Here is a 14,286-nt window from a genome sequence, read left to right as displayed (position 1 = left end):
AGCTCATGCAGAAACCTAATGCATAAGGTGCATACATGAGGCTTATGTATTAGACTTATGCTTATGGCTAACACAAAAGGCTCATGTATGTTGTGGCTTATGTATAAGGTTTATGCATGAGGCTTATCCATAGTTTTGTGCAAGGTAGGAATGCATCGCCTTATGTATAGCCTCGTGCAGGCTATACATAGTGCAGGCTATGAATGTTTTGCATAGGCCTTATGCATAGAATGCATAAGGCCTATGCATGGACCTTATGTATAAGGCTTCTGCATTAACTGAATGCTTATGTATTAGGCCTATGCATATGGTTAATACATAAGACTCATGTATGCGATAACTTATGTATAAGGTTTATGCATGAGGCTTATGCATAGTTTTATGTAGGCTAGGAATGCATAGCCTCGTGCAAGCTATGAATGCTATACATAAGCCTTATGCATAGTATACATAAGGCATATGCATGAGCGTTATGCATCAACCGAGTGCTACCAAAGCATGCCCTCGGGCATGCTGATAGCACCCAATGCATGTCGGGTGTGCTACCTAAGCATGCCCATACCTACTGGCATGCATTGAGAGCACCCAATGTATGCCGAGTGCTACCTAAGCATGTTGATGCTGCCATGTCCTTTCTCGTCGTGCATGGGCTCCTCCAGTTTTGCAAGATGATAGGATAATAGTTGGAAAGGGGCAAGATGATAGGATAATAGTTGGAAAGGGACATCTCGGCCAGGATACTAGTCATGCATCCATCGATCACATACCCACTCATCAATGCAGAATATATCATTTTTTTCCCAGCTTGGCTAAAAATTTGAACGTATACTACTCACACACACTAGATGCCATCACTTACACAGGGGAAGACTTGAACCCATTAGCCAGAGAGTCCCAGTGCTCAAGGAAAACCGGCCTTTAGTGTATTTTCAACTGGTTGAAATTCAAATTTAATGGCAAGAATTTAACTTCATCCTTAAGAAAACCGGTGAAATTTTTACATATGTAGTTATAACAACAACTAGTAGCTAGATTTTTATTAATGAAAACTGGGTAAGCTTCAACCTTGTCCTTTTTTAGACCCGTTGAGAAAAAGAATAGTTTGTGAGAGCACTCTTAGGGACTCTTAAACTCCTTGCTTACCACAACACTAACGTGCTAGATTGGCAAGTATGGGTAATTTTTAATAATACCAAAACTATCGCTTTTTTTTTTTCACACACACCTCAGGATTTCTTTATAACTCTCCTCCTCCCTCCATCCATCCACGCCCTCTCGTTTGCAATCTCGTCACTCTCGAACGCCGTCTTTCATGTCAGCCTTGGTTTATCCAGCACCAAATCGGGTTTTTTTAGCTCTCACAATGAGGACGACTTTTTTAGCGAGGTGGGTATAGGGTAGACCGGCGTTTACTTCACCGCCATCGTCAATGTAGAGAGTGTGTGTGTGTGTGTCTGTGTGAGAGAGAGAGAGAGTGTGTGTGTGCGAGAGAGAAAACTCATTCTCACTTTTGGAACTCACTGTGATTTGATACGACGAGAGCAAAGGGGGGTGCTCATAACCCTCCCTGTATATGTGTGTGTGCGCGTGAGAGAGAGAGAGAGAGAGAGTGTTCAAACCAGCAGAGAAACTAGTCCTTCTACGTTCAGAGAAACCAGCAGAGAAAGAGGGGCTACAAATTCTTAAATATTCGAAAATCCTTCTACGTTCAGAGTTCAAACTAGTCCGCTGTTGCTATTATCTTGATTTTTTTTAATAATAAGGAATTCTTTTATCGTTTCCTTTATCAAATTCCTCTCACACAAGTTCTCTATGTACTCTTGTTGGCAGCAGCTATGCAGGTTACGAGCTAGTCACGTTTTCTTCCACGTCTATATAGATGCGCTTCTTCATCCCCCCGGCTCGACACTAAACCTCTTTTTTCTTCCGCTAACTCTCCAACTAATTGTGCCGCCGTCTGTCTCCTATACTTTTCTGGATGATAAGTCATACCTCTGATCCCCTTTGTGTTAATAGTGCCTGCAGCCATCAACCTTCCTGTTGCCATGATGTTCGCCACATGTAAATTCGCTTTACAAAAGCCATAATTCTCTCTTTCTTTTCATATAGAAATCTCTTATTTTGTTGCCTCTTGTTTTCTTGGAGATCTATACACAAGCCTCAGCTTGTCGGCCGGGACATCATTAAATTGGCCTTCCAACATTACCATAAGGCCTTCATGGCAGGTGTGTGGGTGTTCAGAAATGGTGTAGCAAAGCTTGTGAAGAACCCCCTCATTGAATCCCTTGATGGGCTTGAGTACATGCAGCAACATGGCAAAAGAAAGGCTTTGGTCTACCTTCCTACAAAGCAGGTCATCTCTTCATATGCTGATTTGGAGGAAATTTTAATCAAGCTGGGATGGGAAAGGTACCCCATGAACGATGACCCGGACAGGCTCCAATTCCACCGTGGCTCCTCTAGCTCTCTTCTTATCTCTCTACCCGCAGACTTTAGAAAGTTCAAACCAATGTACATGTATGATGTCGTGCTCAAGAATAGAGAGTATTTTGAAGTCCGGGACCTTTGAGAGAGCTGAGGTCCTTTAGAGGAATCTGGCAATATTGATCAAATCCAATCCTCAAGCTTAAGTTAATTGCCTTCGATGTAATTTCTCCAGTGGCAAATTTTAAGGTAACTCTGGCTCAAAGAATATCCTGATTTTATGTGTGGGGCAGCTTATGATTTTTGAAAATGCTGCTTTGTTTGGAGTTCGAGTGATTCTCTCTGTTTTCTTTATAATTATCTAAGCATAGAAATCTTAGACTGATTAAGTGGCAATGGGCATGCTATGTGTGTGTGTGTGTGTGTGTGTGTGTGTGTGTGTGTGTGTATATATATATATGTACACATATATGTATGTATATATATGTGTGTGTATACTATGTAATTAATTATTGCAGTACATTACCTTTAGATGTCAATTTTTCAAAAAAAAAAAAACAATTTTTAGATGAGGGTTTTCCACTTTTTTGGGGGGGAAAAAATTTTCGAACACACTACTTGGATATTGCCTCAAGTGACAGGTTAATGTATGCAATAATTTTGATTGTGTTTGTGTAAAATTCTTTTTTTCAAGGGAAATGGCTATTTATATTAAGAAATCAGAGAAAAGTTACATTAGATAAAGAGCTTTCACTAGCAAAATGTCCTTGGAGATAACTCTCTCTCTTAATCTCATTAGATCCTGAATTGCACTACACAACTTGTCATCATGTCTGATCTTTGCTCTCATGTGCTTCTGAGCTACCTTGCCTTCCAAGTCCTTCAATCTCGTTGTATCAAATGAACTTTCAGCCATATTTGCTGAGGAGGATTACTACTGAAGATGAAATCAAGTCTGTTTAACCACAACACCCAGAGCATTTTAGTCCTCAACACAAACCATAGCTCCAAAGAACAACCAAGACTTTCTCCCAAAATCAGGTTTTTCCATCCTAAGGCTAGGCCATTCCAAGACTGGATCACACAAGTTGCAAGAGTCAAAACATCTTTTGGCTAGAGGGCAGCACAGATGAAGATATGCAAGTCATCCTCTGTCTCTTGGCACTTATGACATTTCCCATCCCCAATTCTCAATCTAAATGCTAGAGAAGCTTTCTTAGGTTCTACATATTTGTTCCACAACTTGTCAAAGAGGAGGTGCCAGTGTGTTCTTTCCCACTGCAACCCCCACCTCTTATTGAGTTTACAATGTACTCGGGGGGTTCACTATATATAAAACCTCTATATCACGTGCGTTCAAGGCCTACTTTAAAAACCCATTATCTGTTAATTGTTCATGAATAAAACACACCCTTTTTCTATTCAACCTTTAAATACTCCCTTTAAATGGTACCCTTCTTCTATTCAACCTTTAAATACTCCCTTTAAATGGTACCCTTCTGTATGTAAAAAATGTGTAAAAAAGAGATTTTAAAAACTCCTTCTGTTGAACCCATGTGCTACGCTTACATATTTACAAGTGACCCCCCCCCCCCTCCCCGAGACAATGTACAGGGGAGCTCCTTTCTTGGTTGGGATGGGCAGAAGGTAGGGTTGTGTACACCACTGAAAAGATTTAGGGTGAGAAAAGTCTCTGATAGAGAGTAGCCAATAGTCAATGTGACACCATAACTTGATCCTTTCACCAATGAGCTCTAGTTTTAACATTTGAGACATTGTACAATCTTATCAGCTCTGCCTTGGATAGCCATGTGTTGTCCACTTTATCCCACAGATCCCACCAGCTGCTATTGCAGATTCCCAACTTATGTAGCCTAGGAGCAATCTCAACCTTGTTCTCATCCACTGGGAGGGAAAGGGGAGCATAGGCCACCAAATTGAATCCCTACCATGGAGCCCCTGAGTGTTACTAGGTTTTACTGAAAGGATTAAGTCCCCTTTCATTGCATTCCAGGCTGACCAGAGGGATATGACTAAAGGGCTACCATCAAGTTTAATAAGATACTTGATTCACCATAGTTGTGAGGGGCAATAGGTTTTTCCATTTGGGGTGTTCTTTAAGTTTAAACTGGTTTTAGTGTTCCTATTAATCAACCATGCCTAGTCTTATGTTGGGTTGAGGAAGCTTCTCACCACTTAGCAGCCGTTCTATCAGCCAGGTTTGTAACATCAAGGATAACTAGACCCCCTTTCCCAATTCCAATACAACACTAGTCCCATTTGACCTTGGGTATTTTCTTTAACCAAGGGTCCCTCCCACCAAAGAAAGTTCCTGCATAGCCTGATGAATTTGTTTAAGTCTTCTTCTGGAGGTCTCTAATAGCTCAAAAAATAGATGACAGAGGGGATTATGAAGTGGTTGACAACTATTGTCTTGCCTGCAAGATTAAGTTGCCTTTTTGCCACCTGACGAGTTTACTTTCTACTTTGTTGAGAACCCATTGCCATCTCTATTTCAGAGTGACTTTAAAACCCATGGGAATACCTAGAAACCTAAAAATCACACCATCTTCCAAGGTGTTGCAACTTGCACACATTAGCTAGTCTAGGGGCATGTCAATTAGTGACCTAATACCTATTTTATGATGGTTAACCACTGAGCCTAAAGCTCTTTAGTAAATGTCTAGGCAAGACTAGAAGCATCTGATACTATGCTCAGTGTTAGCAACCAATGCATTGGTGTCATCTGCAAACATCTATGTGCATAGCTATTTACCATTGGGGAGAGTGATATACCCTGCATCTCCCCTTTGACCATCTCGTCTTTGATTAGCCAGTTCACTCCACTTGCACAACAAATAGCACAAAGCAAGGGGGCTAGAGGGCATCCTTGCCTTATGGATTTGGTTAGTGGGAAGGCCTCAAAATTCACCCCATTTATATTGACCTTTGCTGATGCATTACCAAATAGGGTCCCAACCATCAGGATAAAGTTTTTGCCTGCACCCATGTGTTTAAGAGACTCCAAAACATAGTGCCAGCTTAATCTATCATAGGCTTTGTCAAAATCAATTTTAAAAAGATGTAGTCCTGCTCAGATTCTTCAGCAAATTCCATTCCCTTCCATAGCGTGATAATAGCATCAAGGATACACCTTCCCTTTATGAACCCCTTTTATTCCTATCTAATCCAATATTTTAGTTGACTGGAAAGTCTCAAAGACAAGGCTTTTCCATAGATTTTGTAAGCACGTGTTAGCATAGTATTTCCTCCAATCACCCAGGTTGTCTTTCTCCCCTTTCTTGTGGATGAGTTTGATCCAACACTCATTAATTGAGAGGGGGAGAGCCCCATAGGACATAGCCTCTTGCCAAACAACTAGTAAGGGACCTATCATAATCTCTTGGAAAGATTTGAAGAATTTTGAGGGTAATCCATCCACTCCTTGACTTCAAAGGAGTAACCCGCCAACAGCAAAATCCAGCCCATTGGAGGAAGTAATAGTCAGGCCGCCATTACCCCCCCTCCCAAGCTCCCTCTACCTCAAAGAACAAAGGATATAAGTTCACCATTCCCAATTGGAGGAAGACTTTAAGACAAAATAGGTTTGGCCACTAGAGGGCATTTTCCAACTCCTATGCCTTGCTAGATAATATCTCTGACCTAGAGGACTCTGTAGACTCACTAGAGGGCATTTTCCAACTCCTATGCCTTGCTAGATAATATCTCTGACCTAGAGGACTCTGTAGACTCACAAGAGTTAATCCAAGCCACTCCCCTGGATAGATCCAAAATTCTAGCTGAAACCAATCAAATGGATCATGATCAGTTGTCCCCTACACAACCAACAATTGATGGGCAGCTAGGAGAGGAGCAAAACAGGGCTTTCTAGTTTCTGTCTGATACAGAAAAAGGAAACCCACCCTAATGAAATGGAAATAGTAAAAGAACTAAAGAGAGTTCATGCCATGGTTGGTTCAACCACCCCACAATCTGCTTCCAAAGTAGGACCTAAAAAGATCAACACTCATAAAAAGTCAAATGAGATGCACTACTCTAAATGTTAAGGGATTGACTGACCCCTCAAATGTCTAGTTAGTGAAACAATGGCTAAGAAAACAAGGCAAACTTGACTTGATAGCCTTAATTGAAGTCAAAATCAGTGGGGCTGACCTAGAAAAAAGGTTGCACATCATCTTTAAAGACTGCACCTGGATCTACACAGCCCACTCTCAAGGATCTGGAGGAGTTTCCTTGGGTATGCATATAGACCATCAGAATGAGTTGAAGGATTTAAGGATTGACATGTATGATTAGTGGGCTGCCTTTGAACTGATTACCTTCTCCTTCATTGGCATCTATGCTAGAGGATCACAGGCTAATAGAATCAGAACTGGAGAACATTGAGAATTGTCCCTGAACTTATCATCTTAATGGGGGATTTCAATATGGTGGAATCCAAACATGATAGGTTTAGAGGTTTGGGACAAGTCATCAAAGGGGCTGAGCAAAATATTGGAGACTACAGTTGACAAAATTATGCCCAAGGGGAATTAACCAGAAAGGCAGACTGGATAGAGGATATGCTAGCAAGACCTTTGGCAACTCTTTTGTTAGGTGTGAATGCAGATTTGATGTCTCCACTTGCCTCTTAGATCATTACCCCATTATCTTACTCCTGGACAATAAAAAGATCTCTAACCAATGGTTCCATACTGATCCTGCTCCGTTCAAGATGTCGAGTGTGCAAGAGGAAGTTAAAAGAATTTGGATTGACTTCTTGAGATGTGGTCTCACTCCTGCCCTGCAGGGCCTGGAGCTTGGCCATCAAATCTACCCAATCTCTGCTGATATGCATCATAAAAGAGGAGACCAGAATTAAAAAAAATAGAAGATAAAGGCTATGCCTTAAACTAAAGGAGTTGCAAGATACTGCAAATAAGGAAGACCTTTCAGCTCAAAAGGAGGTCGTCAGTACTAGGGCTGAAATTAGGAGAGAGGAGGAGATATCTTTGCAACATGCCCTCCTTTTCTTTAGATAGTGGTGGGCTAGGAAAGCTAACTTGCCAACTCCCCCCTGAGATGTTCAAAATGCTAAAAGTCAAACAATGTAAGGATAACCTTCCTCCTCTTCATGATCCTCTCAGCTGCTTTGAGGAAGGGAATAGAACAAGGGTCTTCAAACACTTTAACATCGTTAGCAAAGGGGGAGAGATTGTTGAAATTAGAGCAATGTGATGAGCTATGGTGGATCAAATACTAGAATCAACATCATTAACAAAGTGATTAGTAAATAATTAAGATGCAAATAGCATCATTAACAAAGTGATTAGCAAATAATTAGTGAGTAATTAGTAAATAATTAAGATATAATTAGTGAGTTATTAAGATGTACTTAGTGAGTAATTAGCAAATAGCTTAATGTAGGCATGGATAATCAAAAACCAGCAAATTCTCATTAGGCCAATGCCTCAATTTATAGAGTTTACATCAAAGCATCTAATCCCACTGATTTCTCCTTGATTCACTCCACCTCTCCCAGAATATCTCCACCTCTTTTGCCTGATTCTCTCCACCTCTTCACTTTTTCCAGAATATCTCCACACTTCCTAAATCTTCTCATGCTACCCTTTATTCTCTCCCTGTAGATTCTTCTCACCTTTTCACAGGTTCTTTCACATTTAAACATCCTCTTTTACAGCCTCTAACCAAGGGCTTGTTCCCGCACACGCCCTATTCACTTGTATATTTCAACACCTCCCCTCAAGTGAATACTCTCTAGCACACTTGGACCCTATACCAAGTTTCCCTCTTACTTGATAGTCCACGACCAGTGTCTAGCACACCTCCCCTCAAGCTAACTTAGCACACTTGGACCCTGTACCAAGTTTCTCTCTTACTCGATAGCCTGCGACCAGTGCCTCAAGTCCCTAAACTCATAGTCCTTGACACTCTCTCTGTCTATGTGTCCAAGGCTTACTATAGTTGCCCGCGACCTTGACTAAAGTGCTCACACATACATCTATTTACCACGTGGCCTACATCATCGGTGGCTCAGAGGTGGTTTTACTTTGTTGGGGCAGGTTACATTGGGTTGGAGGGTCTCTCTCGCTCTCTCTCTCTCAGAGATTTTCACATGGCTCCTCACTCTTTGGAGCCTCACATCTTCTCTTGTCTTCAATCTTCTTGTTGTGGCAGCTTCTCTTCACGCGTCCATGTCTTTCTCTTCTTTCAGTCTTCTTGGGGCAGCTTCTCTTCTCGTGTCCATGTCTTCCTTCAATGCTTCCTCTAGATCTTCTTGGTGTGGATCTTCTTCTTGGAAGGAGATGTTCTTCTTCTTTCATGGATGGGGCCATGAGCTTGTCCGTCAGGTCTTCCTGCTCCATGTGAGCAGCATGTTTAAATATTTTGCTGACAGTTCCTTTAGGTTTTTGATGTTTATCTCGTGTCATTGGAAGGAGATGTTCTTCTTCTTTCATGGATGGGGCCATGAGCTTGTCCGTCAGGTCTTCTTGCTCCATGTGAGTAGCATGTTTAAATGTTTTGCTGACAGTTCCTTTAGGTTTTTGATGTTTATCTCGTTTCATTATGCAATGCAAACCCAAATTTATGCGGGAGGTCTTACCTCGTGCCTTATTCTGGACAAGGGCAGTGTCTGTTCCCATTTTTACACTAATGCAATGTGCCCAATACATAATGCATATAGCATTCATTCTTATGCACATTCCCAAATGCAACTCTGGCTGCTATGAATAATCGTGAATTTGAGTGAGATTTACAGGCATTAACCAAGGGTTAAATGCAAAATGATGATTATCACAAATTTATCAGCACAATTTTACCAGAAATTACATTAAATCAAGGGTAACCAATTTGTACGGAATGGTTGGAATATCAAACCAGCTCCGAATTGAAATATGAAGTTATACGGATCTATATCAGATACCTAATGGTTAATTTGAACCCTCAATTGCACCAAAATATAGTGATTAGCATTGATTAATCATTGATTAGCAAATTAATCCAATATTTTGTGTGCAAAAAATAGAGTATACGGGGAGTCTAGATCTGGTGCCTTAGACTTCAAATGAGATCAAATGCTTTTAAGGCCATCAATAGCAATGAGTCTAGTAGAGGATTAAGCCAATAAACATAAGATTTGACCAAACATTGAATGCTTAATCTCTGTTTTACCAAAGTCACCTGCAGATTTAATGAAGAGCTTGGATCTCACTGTAGACTTGATCAAATTGAATTCTCTCTTCACCAGCTTGTAGAGCATGCTTGAAAACACCTTGGGTTAAGAGGAATTAGAGCCATTGTAACTGAGCTAGAAGAAATCTCAAATCCCCTTCTGAAAACGATGCCTGCAAAACATGCTGCCGCCGGCGTTGTACGCTGATTCGCTTCAATTCCTTTAAGATGCTTGTAGCCCCTTGAGTCTAGTTTAAGTATCTAAAAGGGCTTGGCCTAATTTTAAGTGTGCAAGGAGAATGAACTCCTCCACTGGCTGGGGGTACAGAGGTGAGTTGAAACCTAACTAAAATTTTGATTAATTTTTAATTATCTACTAATCCTAATTAATTAGATAATGGGCTCATAAACCTGATGGATTCTAGGCATGGCTCTAATACCATGTTGAAATTAGAGCAATGTGATGAGCTATGGTGGATCAAATACTAGAATCAACATCATTAACAAAGTGATTAGTAAATAATTAAGACGTAATTAGTGAGTAAATAGCAAATAGCTTAATGTAGGCATGGATAATCAAAAACCAGCAAATTCTCATTAGGCCAATGCCTCAATTTATAGAGTTTACATCAAAGCATCTAATCCCACTGATTTCTCCTTGATTCACTCCACCTCTCCCAGAATATCTCCACCTCTTTTGCTTGATTCTCTCCACCTCCTCACTTTTCCCAGAATATCTCCACACTTCCTAAATCTTCTCATGCTACCCTTTATTCTCTCCCAATAGATTCTTCTCACCTTTTCACAGGTTCTTTCACATTTACACATCCTCTTTTATAGCCTCTAACAAAGGGCTTGTTCCCGCACACACCCTATTCACTTGTATATTTCAACAGAGATTTCTAAGGACCAGCTCAAATGCATTGCCATCATAGGGCAGGCCAGAAAACCAACTATTCCAAATAGTATATCTAAATCATTGGAAAACAATATCTCAAGAGAGGAAATAGGTAAGGCTAAAGGTGAGAAAAACCCTAGGTGTTGATGGCATGCCCTCTGAATTCTACAAGACCTTTAAGGATATATTGATGTCTCCTCTATTAGCTCTGTGGTGCAGGAGGTTGTGTCTTTTGGGGCTCTTCCCCTATCAATCAATGGGGGTTGGATTAAACTTATTCACAAGAAATGTGAGAAGGAAGACCTGAGCAAATGGAGGCCCATTAGTGTGTTAAACTGTGTATATAAAATATTTGCAAAAGCCGTAGCTCTGAGGCTGTCTAGTCAGTTGAAGAACTAGATCAGACAGGAACAAAAGGGCTTCATCAAAGGAAGGTTCATCTTGGATGCCATAATCAGTTTGTGGGAGGGCATGGAGTTTGCAGAAGAATCTGAATAGGATTACATATTTTTCAAAATAGATTTTGATAAAGCCTATGATAGGCTCATTTGGCACTATGTATTGGAATCCCTTAAACATATGGGTGCACATCAACACTTTATACAGATGGTGAGTACTCTATTTGGCATTGGCACTGCTAGGGTCAATGTCAATGGTGTGCTCTCAAAGGCCTTCTCCCTAACTAAATCCATCAAACAAGGTTTCCCTTTACCCCTCTTCTCTATGCTATTGCTACATATGGTCTGAATTGGCTCATTAAAGATAGGATGGACAAAGGAGAAATGAATGGCATTGCTCTTGCCAATGGTAGACAGTTATGCACCCAAATGTTTGCTGATGACACCAATGCTATGGTTGCTAACAATAAGAAAAGTATAAGGTGCTTCTGGGAGCGTTTGGAAATTTGTTGCACAGCCTCGAGCTCTATTATTAACCACAAGAAAAAAGGTATCAGGACTCTTATTTTGAAAAGCCTCCTGATTGTGGGGCTGAACCAAGATGGATGCAATACCTTGGAAGATGGAGTGATATTCAGACTTCTGGGCATTCTTATGGGTTTCAAAGTCACTCTTAAACAGAGATGGCAATGGGTGTTAAGCAGAGTAGAAGGCAAGCTCACCAGATGGTAGAAAATGCAACTCAATCTTGGAGGTAGAAAGATGGTAATCAACTACATCATCCCCTTTGTCATCTACTTTCTAAGCTGTTGGAGACCCCCTAAATCTCATCTACTAAAAGTCATAAGGCTGTGTAGGAATTTCCTGTGGGGAGGGGACCCTTGGATTTAAAAAATCCCTAAAGGTAGGTGGGACTGATGCTATTTGGAAACTAGCAAAGGAGGTTTAGGCCTTCAAGATGTGACCAACCTTGCTGATAGATTGGCACCCAAATGTATATTGAGAAGTTTTCTCCACCCCTCTGAAGACTGGGCATGGGTGATCAATAAGAACTCTGATCAGTTCCAACTCAAACAATTCCCCAAATGGAAGAACCTTTTCCCAGTCACACAATCATGACAAGTAAATTTCTGATAAAACCTACCGGTGACCATCTTGTCTCATCCATTTGGTCTACTTGAAATGCTGTAAAGGTTGACCTTGTCCTATCTGAGAAACCTAGTAACACTTGGGGAACCACGATAGAGATTCCCTTTGGTGGACATGCATTCCCCTTCCCCCAGTTAATGATGCTCAGGCCAGGAGTTCTCTTAGGATGCACAGGATTGGCATATGCAATTGGTGGGATATCTGGGATAGGGATAACAAGACTTGGATATCCAGAGCTGAACTAATCAGAACTTTTAATGTATCCAATGCAGAGCTTGACCTTATTAGGGAAAGGATCAGTTTGTGGAACCACTCAGACATTTGGTTGCTCTCAATCAGAGATCTTCCACACCCCAATGCATTCCATTGGAAGATTTAGAATGGTATGCTCCCCATTCCCCCCCAAAAGAGTGCTCCCCCTATTCATTGCAAACTAAACAAGAGATGGGGAGTATGTATGGACAGATCTCAGTGGTACTTTCTTTTTGGTAAGCTATGGAATAAATATGTGGAGCCTAAAAAAGGTTGCCTAGCCTGGTTGATTATGCATAGAGCTATGTGGACACAACAAAAAGCCCTCAAGTTAAATATTGGGGATAGAAAATGTCACAGATGCCATGATCTGGAGGATGACCTGCACATCTTCATACATTGTCCTCTTGCAAAAGAGTGCTTTAATGCTTTGGCCAAATGCATTCAGAGTTGGAATGGATACACCTTAGGCTGGAAAAACATGATACTAGGAGAAAGCATTGGGTGCACCATGGAATTATGGGCTGTCTTGAGAACTGAAATGATATGGTGTCTTTGGTTACATAGACTTGAGTTCATTTTTAACAGCAACCCTACTAACCACATCTAGCTGTAGCTGAAAAGAGAACTTGATTCATGCAGGTGAAATATGTATACAAAGGAGTTTGAAAAGATTTGGACACCAAATTAGATCAACTTCATAGAAAAGCTAAAGATAGATAGGTGGATTAGCTGAGTCATGCAATTCAGGAGCTGATTATGATGAAAGTGAGACAATCATTTCCAAGGATATTTTTCTTATTAAAGTTCTCTATATGTTGTAACTTTTCTTCTAATTTCTTAATATAAGCTACCCTTATTTGGAAAAAAAACATGTTGTGGAGGCTGCAAGTTGGCATTAAATTGGAGGAGTAACAAACGTGGTGGTGTGCATGAGCTGCGTGAGGGTTGCGGTGTCCTTGGAGGGTAGCGACTCAGCGCAAGTCCTCGACTTTTGAAGGGCTACAATATACTTTACCTTCTTGAAAGAAGGGCTGAAATAAACCTTTTTTTTTTAAAGATCATTTTTTTACATACCCTTCCAACATTTCATAATTCTTATTCTATCAATATGCATGTCTTAAAATAACAATTTTAATTTTTTTATAATTGACAAAAGTAGTTAAAATTGAAAAGAATGATTCAACACTATTCAAGTGACCGAATACACATAAAGGTGTAAAGAGAGAAGGTTTTTAATCATTTGAAAAAAAAATAGCATTACAACTCATGTAACTTTTGAGGTATTCTTTCTTTCATACTTTTCCACACCTCAAATATTCCATCCCAATCCACATCTCCTATGTTGTGGAGAGATGAAAGTGAGATAAACATTAGCATGTCAAGAGTTTTCAAGGCCAAACAACATCTTCCTGTGCTTTTGATCTTGTTTTGCTTAGAAAAACCTCTCTCACATTTTGCTAAACTAGTTGGTAATGTCACAACATTTTGCCACAACTTGTATAGTGCAGGAAACATTTGTTGTCATTCTACTTCAGATCCACATTGTTGCCATGCATCAATAAGTCCCAGAGAAGGATAAGACTCATATAATGTGGAAACAAATTTAAATATTTTCAACTCACATTGCTTTTGAACAATGATAGGAAGTGACCCCACTCCTAATTTGTCAATAAATCTCTTGAGGAATTCCCTTGCTTGTTGAATAAGGCAAAGTCATAAAAGCGCATCTCTAAGTTGTGTATAAGCCTTTCAAAAAAGGCTTTAGCCAATGATATTGTGTCATTTTCACCACCTCCTGTCCCACTTGTAATTAAGAAGAGATGCATACTGAAGTGCAGATAGTGTGTTCTTCCTTCTTTATCTTTGTATGCAAGAATTCCATGTTTAATAGTTACACACCAAGAAGATAAAAACTCTGAGTTTGAGCCAAACCTTTTGTCATCACAATATCTCTCTCTCAATGGACTT

General features: G+C 40.3%; 1 protein-coding gene across 2 annotated transcripts; it reads left to right on the top strand.

Moving 5' to 3' along the window:
• Window positions 1-1,289: 1,289 nt before the first annotated feature.
• LOC147619740 (flowering-promoting factor 1-like) lies at window positions 1,290-2,692 on the top strand. Of its 2 annotated transcripts, none has more exons than XM_086772628.1 (2): window positions 1,290-1,386; window positions 1,831-2,692. In XM_086772628.1, exon 2 carries the CDS (start codon window positions 2,219-2,221, stop codon window positions 2,567-2,569), a length of 351 nt encoding a protein of 116 aa, XP_086628754.1. In that variant the 5' UTR covers window positions 1,290-1,386; window positions 1,831-2,218; the 3' UTR covers window positions 2,570-2,692. The 2 variants fall into 2 exon arrangements, with proteins under 2 accessions (XP_086628754.1, XP_086628753.1); XM_086772627.1 differs by having other exon boundaries at window positions 1,333-1,386; window positions 1,834-2,692.
• The last annotated feature ends 11,594 nt before the right edge of the window (window positions 2,693-14,286 follow it).

Source organism: Cibotium barometz, chromosome 32 (assembly GCF_041138505.1).
Source record: "Cibotium barometz isolate CiBa-2024 chromosome 32, ASM4113850v1, whole genome shotgun sequence".
NCBI classification, from domain to species: Eukaryota; Viridiplantae; Streptophyta; class Polypodiopsida; order Cyatheales; family Cibotiaceae; genus Cibotium; species Cibotium barometz.
Note: the sequence above shows the minus strand (reverse complement) of the source record. Positions and strands in the feature narration are given on the sequence as shown.